Source organism: Onychomys torridus, chromosome 6, assembly GCF_903995425.1.
Source record: "Onychomys torridus chromosome 6, mOncTor1.1, whole genome shotgun sequence".
NCBI classification, from domain to species: Eukaryota; Metazoa; Chordata; class Mammalia; order Rodentia; family Cricetidae; genus Onychomys; species Onychomys torridus.
Window position 1 is genome coordinate 16,733,982 of NC_050448.1, and position 17,339 is coordinate 16,751,320.

A 17,339-nucleotide genomic window follows, 5' to 3' on the forward strand; every position below is an offset into this window, starting at 1 on the left:
TTTCTGTAATTATTTGTGTTTTTAAAAAGTGAACTGTTTAAATGAAGAAATTGTTTCTACCTAGGCTTGAGATGCAGTTTTGCATATGCATATATGATTTATTAACAGTGGTGATTCATGAAATGTTTTGTGTTAAAAAGGGAAGTTTTTAGGGAACTGTTTATGTAAAAATGGATTTACTTAGGAAACTGGTGTTGTGTATAAATGGAAAAGTTTGGATTTTCTTCTAACTAGGTTCGAGGTATTGTTTAAAAAAGTTTATAAAGAAAAGATGGAGTGGGCTGGAGAGATGGCTCAGAGGTTAAGAGCACCAAATGCTCTTCCAGAGGTCCTGAGTTCAATTCCCAGCACCCACATGGTGGCTCACAACCATCTGTAATGAGATCTGGCACCCTCTTCTGTGTACATAATAAATAAATAAATAAATTTTTTTAAAAAAGAAAAGAGGGAGTTATGAGTGAATTAAGGTTGAGTGTATTGACAGTAATCCACCCTGGTTTGAAGTTAAGGAAATATTTAAGTTTGATGTGAATACCTCAGAAGTTTTTCCTATGTTCTCTTAGCAAGAAATTCAAATGGTTCTGTTAAGAGTTTGATTTGAGATGTAAGACTGAGAGAATTGTAGCTATGTATAGCAAAATTTGTTAACCTGTTGATGTTAATGCTGAAACTAAGGGATTCTTTAAGTTTGCAAATATATTAAGTTTTTGGTTTAGAAAGGGCTATATGCAGCTAAGACTGCCGTAGTCACCTTGGACCCAATCCAAAAAAGGAATGCCATCTTTATCATCCTCAATTCCCATATTGGGAGGTGTGACAGCTATGGAGATCGCTATGAACTATTAATGAGGAGTTGTTCTTTATATATTAAGAAAGGAGGACCTGTAGGAGCCCATTTTCAGGTTTCCTAGTGGCTTTACCCAGCAGGTCTGCATAGAGAGTATGATTGGACCATGGGTCTGAGTGCAGGTGTCTGAGATGGTCTGCACTGAGCTGTGCTGGGGGAGGTCTTTTGCTCCAATCCTTGGCATTTCTGTGAAAATCCTAGGGCAGAAACAGTCGGTGCCCATTGGAATAGGTTCCAGGCCCTCCTAAGGCTATCCTGTATTTTCTCTGTTTCTCCCCACTTGAAATCCTTCTATCTAACATTTTCTGCTGCTCACACTCAAGAGCACTCTGGGGAAATGTGGGGGTGGTGGGAGCCCTCCCACAATTTGGGGAGCTTTAGGTAATGCTTGTCCTGCTGGAAGAAGTAAGTCCCTGGGGGTAAGCATGAGTTCACATCCACACACCATTTCCAGTCCCCACTTTCACCTTCATGCCACAGGTGGATGATGTGAGTTCTTAGCTTCCTGCTTCAGCTGCCATGTTTGACACTTATTGCCATGCCACTTTCATGGTGATCCTGTATCTTTCTGGGTCCAAGGGCCAACTATTCCACAAGTTGACATAGACATAATGTTTTATCACAGCAACAGAAAAGCAACTAATACACATCAAGTTTTATACCTGGATGCCTTAATTTTATGTAATTGACTTGAATTTTCTGTAGAACAGAAAAGTGCTACCTCATCATTTAAATTCATAGGTCTTTTGTGCATATGAGTTTGAAGGTGCAAATAAAATAAAGAGGGACATCATAATGCTTGAACAGATTGGTGACACTTGTCAAATATTTTCTCCAGAGTAATCTTGTGTAACTGAATGTAAGTCTGTTGGGTAAAGATCTTACCAAACCCTTTATGTGCCAGATTTCCCTCAATATTAGTTTTTTAGGCCCTCAAAGACTACTGTAAAATGAAAAGGCTTTAACAGACAAATTACACATTAAGTTTTACTTTTGTATAAAGACTAACATAAACTACAAAACTTTACCACATTCAGTACATTTATAGGGTTTCTCTGCAGTGTGATTTTTTTCTCGTGATTTCAAAGACTGCTGATTCATGCAAAGGCTTTACCATATTGATTACATTTGTAGGTTCTCTCTCCAGTATGTGTTTCTTTATGCCTTCAGAGACTACCTGCACATGCAAAGGCTTTACCACATTGATTACATTCATAGGTTTTCTCTCCAGTATGTGTTCTTTCATGCACTTGACTGGTCTGTTGTGAAAAGGCTTGGATTACATTCACAGGATTACACTCCAATATATGTTCTTTTATATATCTGGAGACTATTGGCACATGTAAAGGCTTAACCACATTAATTTCACTCACTGGGTTTCTCTTTAGAATTTATTCTTTCATGTATTTAGAAAGGATTGTGTCATGAAAAGGCTTTATCATATTGATTATATTTGAAGGGCTTCTCACTAGCATGAGTTCCTTTATGTATTCAGAGACTACTGGCACATCCAAGGTTTTACCTCATTGAAACATCCATACAGTTTCTCTCTCGTGTTCTTTTATGGATTTGGAGGTGATTGTTTTGAAAAGGCTTTATCTCATTGATTAGATTCATAGGGTTTCTCTCCAATATATGTTCTTTTATGTATTTGAAGATGACCTTGAATTGCAAAGGCTTTACCACACTGATTAGTCTTAGGTTTATCTCCAGTATGTATTCCTTTATGTATTCTGAGATTGTTGAGACAGACAAAGGTTTACCACAATCATTTAATTCATAGTTTCTGTGCAGAATGCATTCCTTTTGTATTTGGATATGTGTCATGGAAAGGCTTTATTACATTGATTGCATTTGTAAGGTTCCTCTACAGTATGAATTCCTTTATGTGTGCAGAGATTATAAGCACATGCAAAGGCTTTATCACATTGACTACATTCATGGGGTTTCTCTCCAGATTATGTTCTTTTATGTATTTGGAGATGACAGTGTTGTGAAAAGCATTTATTACATTGATTATATTTGTAGGGTTTCTCTCCAGTATGTGTTCTTTCATGTCTTCAGAAACTATTAGTACATGCAAAGGCTTTACCATATTGATTACATTCATGGGTATTCTCTCTAGAATGTGTTCTTTCATGAATTTAAAGGTTACTGTGTTGTGAAAAGCCTTTATTACATTGACTACATTTGTAGGATGTCTCTCCAGTAATGTGTTCTTTCATGTCTTTGGAGATAACTGTGTCGTGAAAAGGCTTTATCACATTGATTACATTTGTAGGGTTTTTCTCCAGTATGTGTTCTTTCATGTCGTCGGAGACTACTGGAACATGCAAAGCCTTTACCACATTGATTACATTCATGGGGTTTCTCTCCAGAATGTGTTCTTTCATGTATTTGGAGATGACAGTGTTGTAAAAAGCCTTTATCACATTGATTACATTTGTAGGGTTTCTCTCCAGTATGTTTTCTTTCATGTATTTGGAAACTACCAACACATGCAAAGCCTTTATCACATTGATTACATTTGTAGGGTTTCTCTCCAGAATGTGTTCTTTCATGCATTTGGAGAAGACTGTGTCGTGAAAAGTTTTTATGACATTGATTACATTTGTAGGGTTTCTCCCCAGTATGTGTTCTTTCATGTCTTTGGAGATGACTATGTTGTGAAAAGGCTTTATCACATTGATTGCATTTGTGAGGTTTCTCTCCAGAATGTGTTCTTTCATGTTTTCGGAGACTACTGGAACATGCAAAAGCTTGATCACATTGATTACATTTGTAGGGTTTCTCTCCAGAATGTATTCTTTCATGTATTTGGAGATGACTGTGTCGTAAAAAGCCTTTATCACATTGATTACATTTGTAGGGTTTCTCTCCAGTATGTGTTCTTTCATGCATTTGGAGACTACTGGCACATGCAAAAGCTTTATCACATTCATTACATTTGTAGGGTTTCTCTCCAGAATGCATTCTTTCATGTATTTGGAGAAGACTGTGTCGTGAAAAGTCTTTATTACATTGATTACATTTGTAGGGTTTCTCTCCAGTATGTGTACTTTCATGTATTTGCAGATAACTGTGTTGTGAAAAGGCTTTATCACATTGATGACATTTGTAGGGTTTCTCTCCAGTATGTGTTCTTTTATGTATTTGGAGAAGACTGTGTCGTAAAAAGGCTTTATCACATTGATCACATTTATAGGGTTTCTCTCCAGAATGTGTTCTTTCATGTATTTGGAGACTAGTAGCACAGGCAAAGTCTTTATGACATTGATTACATTTGTAGGGTTTATCTATAGAATGTATATTTTCATGTCTTTGGAGACTATTGGCACATGCAAAGGCTTTATCACATTGATTACATTTGTAGGGTTTCTCTCCAGAATGTGTTCTTTTATGCATGTGAAGATTACTGTTTCCTGAAAAGGCTTTATCACATTGATTACATTTATAGGGTTTCTCTCCAGAATGTGTTCTTTTGTGTATTTGGAGAGTATTGTGTTGTGAAAAGGCTTTATCACATTGATTACATTTGTAGGGTTTCTCTCCAGTATGTGTTCTTTCATGTCTTTGGAGACTACTGGTACATGCAAAGGCTTTACCACATTGATTACATTCATAGGGTTTCTCTCCAGTATGTGTTCTTGCATGTCTTTGGAGTCTACTGGTACATGCAAAGGCTTTACCACATTGATTACATTCATAGGGTTTCTCTCCAGTATGTGTTCTTTTGTGCATTTGAAGATGACCATGACTTGTGAAGGCTTTATCACACTGATTACTCTCACAGATTTTCTTTCCAATATGTGTTTCTTTATGTTTTTGGAGACTACTGTTGTGTGAAAAGGCTTCATCATATTGAATACAACCATAGAGTTTCTCTCCAGTATGAATACTTTCATTATTCTGAAGATGACTGTAGTATAAAAATGCTTTTGCACATTGAGTATATTCAGAGGTTTTCTCCCCAATATGATGTTCTTTGTACCTGTAAAGATAATTGGCACATGTAAAACCTTTATCGCATTCAGTACACTGATGAATGTTTATATCTGTATGAATTAATTTTACAATATTGTCTAATTTTTAAGACAAATAAGATCTTAAAGTTTACACTCATAGTGTTCCCCTTCATTTAGGGTTGTTTTGCGTCTTTGAAGGTATCTGTAATGATAAGAGCCTTTATTATAAGGTCCACATTTATAGAATCTTTTCTCTATATGAGATTCTTCACATATTTGAAGAGAACTGGAAGAACTCAAATCTTTAACATACTTATTGCATTCATAAGTTTTCCAATAGTGAGAGTCATACTCCACTTGCAAAGTGAACCAGGACAATAGACATATTTATACATTCCAGTACTCATAGATCTTTTCTGCAGTCCAAGTTTCTTGATGTATTCCCAATGAAGCTGGAAAACCAATTAATTTTAAACTTGTATCACATTCAAAAATTCTTCTCAAAGTGGTGACTACTACATATCTTCTAATTATTCTGTGTGTGAGACAGAGCTATGTTCCTTCCTATGCTCATATGGCTTTTTTTCCAGAGTAGTATATGATATACTGATAAAGGAAAACAAACAAATAAAATGTTTCCACATTGCTTTCACACAACTTGACTTTCTGTTCCTCATAGATATATACTTGGATATATACTTATCACCTATTCAACACATATTCCTTTTACAATATATGAGTGGCATGAAATTAAACAGATTGGCTGTTCTACAGCAGAGCTATCATGGGGCTGTAATTAAAATGGGAATATCAGTGAAGGCATTGTTTTGCTGTGTTCTTAGAGGAATGCCTTGCAAACACATATTAGCTACCTAACATTGAGGTATTTGGTTTTGTGAGAATTTACTAATCATTAGTACACTTGAAACTGTGCTTATTTACATTGTTTCTTTTATTTAAAACTTCTGTGACACATTAATATTTCTCCATAGGCACATTTGTGTCATATTGCACAGGAAAAGTACCTTCTAAGTCTTCCAGAACTTTGACAATATTCTTCAATATCATGGTCTTCCCAACTGTAGCCTAAAATACAATACCAGAAAACACATGATAAATTATAAGAAACTGTGCAAACGTTAAGTTATTATATTTGGTGAACCTTAGAACAATGTCAGATTTATTCACCTCATTCTCCTTCTTTCTCAATTGAAATTACAGAAGTATATTAATAACTAAGGAAGAGTTGTCTCCTTATTTTAAAATGTGATAAAAAATTCAGTCTTACCTACAGCAGTGAGGTTTCTGTAGGTCTCCCACATTACATCTTTGTAGAGATTCTTCTGGGAAGGATCCATCAAAGTCCACTCCTCCCAAGTGAAGTCAATATGCACATCATCATAGGTCACTGCAGTCTAAAATATCCCATACATGTGTACAACAGAGAGTGTGATACTGACAGCATGCTGATGTATACTTCTTTGGCAGTATATTCATATAATTCTAGGGCTCCCCACAGTTATTCCATGACACAAAAGTTCTAATCATCAACTCATTTTAGAAAACAAAAACTGAACAATGAGGTTCACAGCTGTCATTTCTAAACATTTTGTCTAGGATATAGCCTTGCAGGAGAAATACTTATTAAGAAATATAAAAAAGGGGATGGAGAGATGGCCCAGTGGTTAGGAGCACTGGCTATTCTTCCAGCGGTCCTGAGTTCTATTTCCATCAACCACATCGCTCACAACTATCTGTAATTAGATCTGGTACCCTCTTCTGGCCTGCAGGCTCACATGCAGACATCACACCATATACATATTAAATAAATATATCTTTTTCAAAAAAAGACATATAAAGAGACAGGCAAGTAAACAGACCAAAGTATACATTAGAGAAATTGAACGAACAATTACTAACTACAAAAAAGATGGGCAAGTTGGGTATACTGGCTCATTCCTTTAATCCCAGAACTCACAAGACAAAGGCAGGAGAATATAATTGAGTTTGCTGCCAGCCTGTCTATGCAATGAATTTCAGGTTAGCCAGTTACATATTAGTAAGACCCTTTCCCCCCTATAAATATAAATTGTACAAGAAATGTAGAAAAAACTCACAGGTTTTTATGGAAGTTTCTACAAAAAATTATGCATACACTCCAGTTATGTTTTGATCTTCCAGAAACCAGTTTAAATTATAACAATAATAAGATCTTACTAAAAAGGGAATGCATGTTTAAAGTTACAAGTGAACAGATGAAAACATTAGCAATATAAATGTTGATCATAAAAAGTAACATAGGACAGTAAAGATGGCTCAATATTTAAGAGCTCTTGCTGGTCTTACAGACAGTTGGGCTCATCATAAATGGGTGCTTACAACTATCCATTACTACAAGTTCAGGGATGGTAAGACCATCTTCTGATTGCTGTGAGGTCCAGGCACACATGTGGTACATATCCATGCATACAGGCAAAAGATGCACATTCCTCAAAAGAATTGAAAACCAACATAAAAGGTAGGAAGAACGTCACACAGCTGCAATTGAATGACTCAGAAGGCTCAGGCAGTTTTAATGTCATGAGTATGCCATCCTGGGAAAGAGAATGATACATTCTGCCATAATTCAAAATTCAAGATGTGGGTGAAGCTCAGCAAAACAGCATATGTTTGACATGTACAAAAACCTATACAGCAGGCCTATCCCCCAATAATATAAAAACAAAAAAGCCCAGGCATGATGGCCCACATTTAATCACAAGACATAAGAGCCAGAATAATTTGGATCTCTGAGTTTAGGCCAGCCTGGTCTACAGAGCTACTTTCAGGATAGCCAGGGCTACACAGAGAAACCTTGTCTTCAAAAACAAAAATAAAAACAACAAAACTGACAAAAACTCAGGTTACAAAATGGCTTAGCACTGAATAGCAATTGCTTCAACTATATCTTACTGGATTTAGTGATACCACGTATAGCAGTGGTATAAGACAGGACAGCCAGACACAATGAACATGAGCTAAGGACAAGGGCTGTGGAATGCTCAGGTGACTGGGCTGTACCAGTACCTGTGCTTGAGCCCATCTGAGCTGGCTGGGAAGATGTCTGTGTGACTGTGCTGTGGTGTGGGTCTGGTGACTTGCTCATTGTGGACATTGTTGCTGGGATTGGGGATACAGTTGCAGTGTCATGTTCCTGAATCTTGGACAGGACTTTGCTGTGACCAGTTTTCCTCCGGGTGGCTGTGGTTGGTGAAGAGATGTTTGTAACTACCATACTTGTCATGTGTAAAGGTTTGTTTGTATCAGTGACCTTGTCTAGTGTTAATGAGTGGAGTTAAAGCTGACTTCTCAGGAAGAGTGGGTGTCCCAGTTCCAGATGATGGGATGGTACCCTCTGGTGTGCTTAATGTGTTGAAGGTGTTGTCATGGTCCTATTTGTTTTCATGAGCCCTAGAGACACTCATGATCCTATTCCAGTGTTGGTAGACTCTGGTGGTAATAGAGTTGTACCTAGAGGCATGCTAATATCAGAAATTGTCTGTGCTGACTGGGAAGGTGTCTGTGTGATTGTGCTGTGGTGTGTGTCTGGTGACTTGCTCATAGTAGGGATTGTTGCTGTGGTTGGGGGTACAGGTTCATAGGAAATAGATTGAGGCTAAAGACACTCAAATTTCTTCCCCAGTAAGGAATTTCATCCAGAAAGACTCTTCCTACTAAAGGTTCCCCAAGCACCCAAAAGAAAGTCACCAAGGAGAGAAAAGTATTCAAATACATTATCCTATCTGGGAGGATGTTCATTCAATTGAGAACATTCTGAACATAGGCTTATGGTCACCCCATGATCAAAATGCATTTAGTCTATCTTCAGTGATCCTCATAGTCTTCAACAGCACCTACAATTTCAAATGTTCAAGGTCTCTTTGGACACTCAGGTGATTCCTTGACAATGACATCTTGTAAAATCAGAAAACAAGTTACATCTTTCCAGCATACCCATTCCCATTCCCATAGAGGAACTGGAACACAGTGAGGAAAGACTGGACCAAGGCAAGGCTGAAACTCAGTAGGGCAAACACCTAATCCTGTAGTTCTGTCTCAGACACATGGGGCTTCATTTTCAAAGGGCTTAGGTGTCTCATTTTCCTGAAATTTCTCATATATCTCTTTGGCTACTTCAATTCCATATATGCAGCTCTCCATGGCAGATGTCTCACAGCTTTGGTATCTCAACATTTTGTGGTCTCAAAATGCAACCTGGGCTTCATGCTCAATGCTTCAAGCAATGACCTCTTACAGGATCCTCACTGGGGCTCTGACTCTGCCAAACAGATGACTGCAAAAGTGCTGAACTGAAACCACAGATCACGAATCCATGACCAGAAATTTTGATTCTTTCTTATTTCCAGAACCAGCACAAGTTTGGCTTCTTAATTGAGATGGACCTTGCAGAGTTTGGACAACACTTGCAGCAGGCTTTGTATGAAGCTGCTTTCTGGGAATAGGATCACTTTGCCTAATTCTTTCATTAACTGAAGGCTTAACATGAAGCCCTTAGGGTACCTACATAGGCTTTCTTCTCTTTAATGTTGATCTCCTTGAAAATTCCTGTCTGTTTCAGCACATGACTGCCATCTGAAACTACCTTTTCATTGTCATTGGTTTCTGACCGAATTATTGCTTTTTTCAATGTAGACCTGTATGAGTCATCAGTAATAAGCAAGCAATAGATTCAATATTCCACCTAAGAATCAGCCCATTACTTTTTAATTTGACTTTACTCAAATTCTCAGGGCAAGGGCAGAATAAGGAATATTCTAGGCCAAACAAGACACACATGACCTGTAGCTTAATCTTTCATGGAGTCTATTTCTCACTAAAATCTATGACTTTGACCTCCTCTGTGTGCATTACTCTCAAGAGTCTCATCGTCCTCATCCTATAAGAACAGCCGATTGAGCTCTGTGTACAGTTTTCTATGACTTTTGTCATTTAGTGATATCTTCTAAATTCCTCTAAAGGACAACATTCCCAGGTTCTTCCCAGCAACACAATCACTTTTGGTGTTCCATTTTTTGTTCTAACTTGCTTCTCTGCTGCTGTGATTAAATCCTCTAACCAAAATCATCTCAGGTAAGTTTATTTAGCTGATTCTGCCAGGTCACAATCTATCACTGTGGTATAGAAAATAAAGATAAAACCCCTGGGCAAACACTGTTTACTGGCCTTCTCACTTGCTTTGTCACTGTCTTGTGCTCAGCTAGCTCTCATCCCAGATCCACTTGCTTAGAGATATTGCCAACTCACTGGAAGAGCCTTCCCACATCAATCAATCAACAAAATCTCTTACAGACATAGCCATTCCTGACGATTATGAATAAACCAGCTTTGAACATAGTTAAGCAAGTGTCTTTGTGGCAGGAAGGAGAAACATTTTGGGGGTATATGCCCAAGAGTGGTAATAGCTGGGTTTTGAGGTAGATAGATTCCCAATTATCTGAGGAACTGGTATATTGATTTCCATAATGGCTGAACAAGTTTTCACTCCCACCAGCAATGGAGGAGAGTTCCCCTTGTTCCACATCCTGGCCAGCATGAGCTGTCACTTATGTCATTCATCTTAGCCATTCTGACAGGTGTAAGATGAAACGTCAAAGTAATTTTGATTTACATTTCATTGATTAAACATTGCCAAGGATGTTTAACATTTCCTTATGTGGTTCTCAGCCATTTTAAATTCCTCTGTTAAGAATTCTGTTTAGATATGTACCATATTTTTTAATTGAATCATTTTGTTTGTTGATGTCTAGTTTCTTGAGTTGTTTATTATTCTGAGTGAATCAATCCAGAACCACATAGACAAATGTGATATTTTATTCACTTATAATTAGACATTAGCTGACAAGTAAACAATACCAACAATATAATCCACAGACCCAGAGAGGCTAAGTAATCAGGATGGTTGTGGAAACAGGGGAATGCATGGATCTCCCTGGGAAGAGGAGATAGAGTAGATTTTATGAGTGGACTGGGATAGGAACAGAAAACATCAAGTAAGAGAGGGACAGAGATAGAGAATATAGGAAAAGGTGAGTGCAATAGGGGAGCTCTTAGGGGATGATGTGGAAACCTAGTGTGGTAGAAACTTTCTGGAAGGTATCAGGGTGACCCTATTGAGGATTCCAAATATTTGAGAATATAGAACCTGAACTACCCATATAAGGCACCCAGTGGTGGGAATGGGACACCAGCCTAGCCACAAAAAATGTTCAACCCACACTTACCTTGTCTGCAAGATATTCTAGGGCAATGGTGTCTTGGAATTTGTGTAGTAACCAACCAATTACTGAACCAACTTGGGGCCTAAGATCAAAGAGGGAGCCCATGCCCAACATTGCTTAGATGAACAGGAACCAGAAGTTGGATGGCTCAGAGAACTAGGGCAGAGCCAAATACAACTGACCAAAAGAAAACCAAAGTCAATGAATTGATATCTGACTATATTCTATTATCATAGATTAGTACCCAGTCCAATTGCCATCAGAGTGGCCTCCTCCTACAGCTGATGGGAGCATATGCAGAGATCCTCATCAAAATATTAGCTGGAGCTCTGGGAACCCAGCATAAGGGTGAACTGTAGGACCCAGAGGGGTCAAGGACACCAGGAGAACATGTCCACAGAATCAACTAGGCAGGGACCAAAGGGGTTGAAAGAGACAGAAGCAGCAATCATGGGTCCTGTGTGGGTTTGTGCCAGGTCCTCTGCATACATGCTGTGGTTGTTTACCTTGATGTGTTTGTGGGAGTAAGGGTATCTCTGACTAATCTCCCTACTCTTGGATCCTTTTCCTCCTCCTGGGTTGCCTAATCCAGCCTTGATATGAGGATTTGTGCCTAGTCATACTATACCTTGCTATGTCATGTTTTGTTGATATGCCTGGGAGATCTGCCCTTTAGTGGAGAGAAATGAAGGAGGAGGGGATCTAGGGAAGAAGGGTACAGAGGAGTGGAGGGAGGGGAAACTGTATTTGGGGTGTATTGTGTGAAAGAAAATAAATTTTAATAAAGAAAGGAAGGAGAGGAATATGGACACAGTGAGGCAAGATTGGACCAAGGCAAGACTAAAACTCAGCAGGGCAAACACCAAATATTGTTGCTCTGTCTCAGATACATAGGCCTTCATTCTCAAAGGGCTTAGATAGCTTTAACCCTGCAACATTTCATACATGTCTCTCCTTTACTACTTCTACTCCATGTAGCTTTCCATGGCAGATGTCCCATAGCTTGGGTATTTCAACATCCAATGATCTCAAAATGCAACCAAGCTTCATCTTCACAACTTTATATAATGAACACTCATAGCCTCCTCACAGAGTTTCTGACTCTTCCAAACACAAAAGTGTACAACAGTGCTAAACTGATACCATGGAAGAAATCATGACCATTAAATTGTGCATCTTTGCTGTTTCCAGAACCACAACATGGGTGATTCCTCCCAAATTTGGCTTCTAAGTTGTGATGGACCCTGCCATGCTTCAAACTGAGTTGCAGCAGACTCTGTATAAAGTTGCAACCTGGGACTAGAAATCACTTTGCTCAATCCATCCATAAATTAAAGGTTTAGCTGATGGAGTCTTACACATAGGGCACCCTGATTGGCTTCTACTGTAGAGCAAGGGAATTTTCTTTAAAGGTAACAGTCTTCTTGATAGTTCCTGATGGCTTCACCAATGGACTGTCATATGAAACTAAATAGTGTTGTTTTTCTCTACAAAACAGTTTCATTTCTTCTGCCCCACTTGTTTTTCACTGTATAACCTGTGCAAGCAACAGAATCAATATATTGTCTAAGAAACCATCTCATTACTTTTTATTTATGACTTACTCCATTTCTAATAGAATGGAGAAAGTAAGAACAATTTGGGGTCAAAATATTATACAAATAACCTCTAGCTGAAATTTTCATGGAGTCCAGTTCCCACTGAATTCCTATGACCTCTAGCTCCACTGTATGCATCAGTCTCAACACTCCCATCTTCCCAATTCTACAAGAAAAGCCAATTAAGCTATGAGTGCAGCTTTCTATGGATTTTGTCATATAAGCTTTACTATCTTCAACATTCGTCCAATAGTCATCAATCAAAGGTTCTTTGCATTAACAAAATTACTTCTATAAGCCACATTTTGTTCTAACTTGCTTATTTCTTGCTGTGATTAAATCCTCTACTCAAACCATCTCAGGCAATGAACAGGTTTATTTGGCTAACATTGCCAGGTCACATTCCATCATTTTGAGAGTGTAGGATACAAATTCAAGCTAGCAATGGAAGAAAAAAATCATGGGGAAACTTTGTTTACTGACTTTCTCTCTTTCTAGGTAATTGTCTCATGCTTAACTAGCTCTCTTATCCAACTCGCTCCCCCGCCCACAAACACTGTGGAAGAAGAATTAAATGTTAATTTCCTGCCACGTGGATTATGTCACAAGATGTGGAATCTGCCCTATCTACCCAGCCAAAACCACACACAACTGAGAAACCTCTATAGCTCAGTATAACTGCTGCTGCTCTGTGACAGTGAAGACACCAACCCAACACTCACCATGGCATGGCTTGTGGTCTCCCTCACAGCTCTCTATAACTACCTCCCATGGATACTACAGATTGCTAAACCTTTCTAGGGTCCCACATTAGTTTAGGCCACCCAGCTCGGCCTCAGGACATTAGTTCTTCCTCTACTGGGAGACTGGTAGGTCAAGTGACCTAGACAGCACAGCCCTTCCCTGCTCTGCTTCTACACCAGGAGACAGGTCCCTAGAATTTTAATAAAAATTCTTCCAGTCTCTCAGACTATTTCCTGTTCCTCTTCCAAGGCAAGGAGTGTTTTGTGCGAACAATCCATTACACACTTAATGTTCAATGCAGCCAACCCTTTGCTTCTTAGCTGGGAACACCTACAGCCAAACATAGGTCACATTAAAAAAGCAACTGTTTTTACCGTTTAGCTATTTTTAAAGCAAAAAACAGGTGAAATTAGAAAACAATGAGGGACAATGGTAGGCCTTACAAAAAGGAGACTGTGAACATGATGTAGTTATGCTCTCAAAGAACTATTCTGAAAAGTTGAAAAAGGACTTAGGGCCACATGCTGCAGAAACTGCAGATTTGTATGAGAGCATATCAAAGATTACTCACACTTTTCCCTCAGGCTGAACATCTTAAACTAGGAAAATAATAGTGCCAATAGGCAGGGCCACATCATTGTACCCAGATCTTCATTTTGGTTGAACTAGTGTAACTATAATAATTTGGTTTCATGGTAAGGTCAGTCCTTTATCCAGATTCTTGAGTTCCCTGGTCTGCATTTATGGTGCATCTGAGATTGATTAGCTACCGCAGTGCTAATCTCATACTGCCAAAGCAGGAAATGTTTCACCCTCCTTCCTGCCCTCCATTTCTGCACTGTCGTTACACCAGCTTCAAAATTGGTCAGTGAATTCCATTCTTGCCCAGCTCCCTCTTCACTTCTAGGTCCCCAATGAAAGCCAGAGAGATTGGAGGACACTCATTCACTGGTCTATGTTTCCTTCTCACTGACCAGTCAAGACCCAACTGGAAGGAACTGATGGACTGTCTTCCCAGCACCAGGCAACAGAAGGAGGATTGGGTTTTAAAAACAATTCTCACTTACATAGCACGAGGCAAGCCTCTAGGAAACATTGCTCTAAACAGAAATAAAAAATCAACAGCACTTGAGAGAAAAGGAATGAAACTATTAATGACCAAGAAACATTGGGGGAAAAAATGGGGATTACAAAAGAAATGCATTTATTTTTTCAAATTTTTATTAAGATATTTTCTATTCATTTTACATACCAACCACAGATAACCCCTCCTCCCATCACCCCTCAGCCTTCTCCCCACCAACCCCCCATTCCCACATCCTCCAAGTCAAGTTCTCCAATGGGGAGTCAGCAGAGCCTGGTACATTCAGTTGGGGCAGGTCCAAAGCCCTCGCCCCTGCACCAAGGCTGCCCAAGGTGTCACACCTTAAGCACTGGGCTCCAAAAAGCCTGCTCATGCACCAGGGATGGATCCCAATCACCCTGCCTGGGGGCGCCCCAAACAGTTCAAGCTAAACAATTGTCTCTCATATCCAGAGGGCCTAGTCCAGTCTCCTGGGGACACGACAGTGACTGGTTCACAGTTTATGAGTTTCCACTAGTTTGGCTAGTTGTTTGTGTACCTTCTCCCATCATGATCTTGATGTCCCTTGCTTATAGAATCCCTCCTCTCTCTCATCAATTGGACTCCTGGAGCTCGGCCTGAGGCCTGGCCATGGATTTCTGGATCTGTTTCCATCAGTCGCTGGATGAAGGCTCTATGATGACAGTTCGTGTATTCACTAATCTGGATACCGAAGTAGACCAGTTCAGGCACCCTCTCAATTACTGCTCATAGTCTAAGGTGGGGTCATCATCCTTGTGGATTTCTGGAAACATCCCTAGCATCCTGTTTCTCCCTATTCCCATGATGTTTTCATTTACCATATCTCTTTCCTTACTCTCCCACTCTGTCCCTGTTCCAGCTCAAACCTCCCATTTCCTTATGTGCTCATATCCCATTCCTTGCCCTCCATTAACTCCCCCTAACCCCCAGTTTGCTCATGTAGACCTTATCTATTTCTCTATCTCTAGGCTACCTATGTGCCCCTCTTAGGGTCCTCTTTGTTAGCTAGATTCTCTGGAGCTGTGGGTTGGAGTCTGGTTATCCTTTGCTTTATACATCTAGTATCCACTTATGAGTGAGTACACACCATGTTTATTCTTCTGGGTCGGGGCTACCTCACTCAGGATGATATTTTTCTAGTTTTATCCACTTGCCTGCAAACTTTATGATATCATTTTTGTTCACTGCTGAGTAGTACTTCATTGTATATATGTGCCACATTTTCTTTATCCATTGTTTGCTTGTGTGGCATCTAAATTGTTTCCAGGTTCTTGTTATTATGAATAATGCTGCTATGAACATAGTTGAGCCTGTGTCCTTGTGGTATGATTGAACATTCCTTGGGTATATGCCCAAGAGTGTGTAGCTGGATCTTGAGGTAGATTGATTCCCAATTTTCTGAGAAACTACCATACTGATTTCCAAAGTGGCTGAACAAGTTTGCATTCCCACCAACAGTGGAGGAGTGTTCCACTTGCTCCTATCCTCTCCAACATAAGCTGTCTTCAATATTTTTGATCATAGCCATTCTGTCTGATGTAAGATGGTATCTCAGAGTCATTTTGATTTGCATTTCCCTGATGACAAATGATGTTTAGTAATTCCTTAAAAGTCTTTCAGCCATTTGAGATTCTTCTGTTGAGAATTCTTTTTAGCTCTGTAGCCCATTTTTAATTGTACTTTTCAGTATTTTGAAGTCTAGTTTTTTGAATTCTTTATATATTTTGGAGATCAGCCTTCTACAATTAATAAACCTCCTGAAGATTTTGTAGGGCAAAGGACACAGTCAATAAGAAAAACAGCCTACAGAATGGGAAAAAGATCTTCACCAATGTCACATCTGACAGAAGAAATGCCTTTAAAGAAAAAAATTTAAAAATATAATAACAATAATTGTCTTTTAGCATGATAAAAGTAATTTATTTTTAAGATAAAAAATTAGCTCTATTCGCTATATTGACTTTTAAAAAAGAGTAGAATCTTCTCTAGTTGAGGAAATGCAATTAATAAGAGAGTGAATGCTCTTGGCCACGTGCATGTGTTGGCTACTGGGATCTGTAACCTGACACAGAGTTACAGGCAATGGTCTATTTCTCAATCCTCTAAGCTGACTTAATTCTGTAAAGCAAAACTGAACATATCTGCAAAATAAGTTGTTTAATAAGAATTCAATATTCATTGGCACAAACTAACTTTCTCAAATTGTACACCCACCAATCTGGTCTGTGTTCATGGTATGAATTAAAATATGCTGGAAAATTACAAAATCACTCACCCTGAAACAATAAGGTCCTCTTTCATAATGGTGACTCCAGCAGCTGATTGCCAACCCTGTTTCCCCCTAAAGTACACACAATAAACTATTCCTCCCATTCTCCTCTGAAGGCATAAGCCATGCTCCACATGCAAATCTTTTTCCTGTGACTGCAATGGGTAGTCAACTGCATGACACAAATGGGTAATTTTAAAACTCTAAGGTGGTAGAGTCATTTAATTTAATTTTTATTATGTTTAATCATGATGCCAAGGTGGGGACCAACATACTGGAATCAAGGCCACTTGAATCAATATAGAAGAGTTTGTCTCATAAAAAAAATTTCTAAATAGCTGGAGGTGCAGCTGCTCAAGAATTAATATACCCTACAAAGGAGAAAGCACTCCATACACTTGAGATTAAAAAAGAAAAAAATTTTAATGACTAATTTTTAATTAACTAATGCTCAATGAGGAGCCAGCCTGGAACAGATTTTGCATTCCACATGTTCTGTCATCCTTAAGTTTCTTTTAGGTTCAGGTTCCAGT

At 38.8% G+C, this 17,339-nt stretch overlaps 1 protein-coding gene across 1 annotated transcript; it reads right to left on the reverse strand.

Annotated features, from left to right (window-relative positions):
* Positions 1 to 1,214: 1,214 nt before the first annotated feature.
* On the reverse strand, positions 1,215 to 6,496 carry LOC118586331 (zinc finger protein 431-like). Its single transcript, XM_036191466.1, has 3 exons — positions 6,101 to 6,496; positions 5,838 to 5,898; positions 1,215 to 4,838 (listed from the first exon to the last, which is right to left on the reverse strand). The coding sequence occupies exons 1-3, from the start codon at positions 6,168 to 6,170 to the stop codon at positions 3,032 to 3,034; spliced, it is 1,938 nt and encodes a 645-aa protein (XP_036047359.1). The 5' UTR covers positions 6,171 to 6,496; the 3' UTR covers positions 1,215 to 3,031.
* Between the last annotated feature and the right edge of the window lie 10,843 nt (positions 6,497 to 17,339).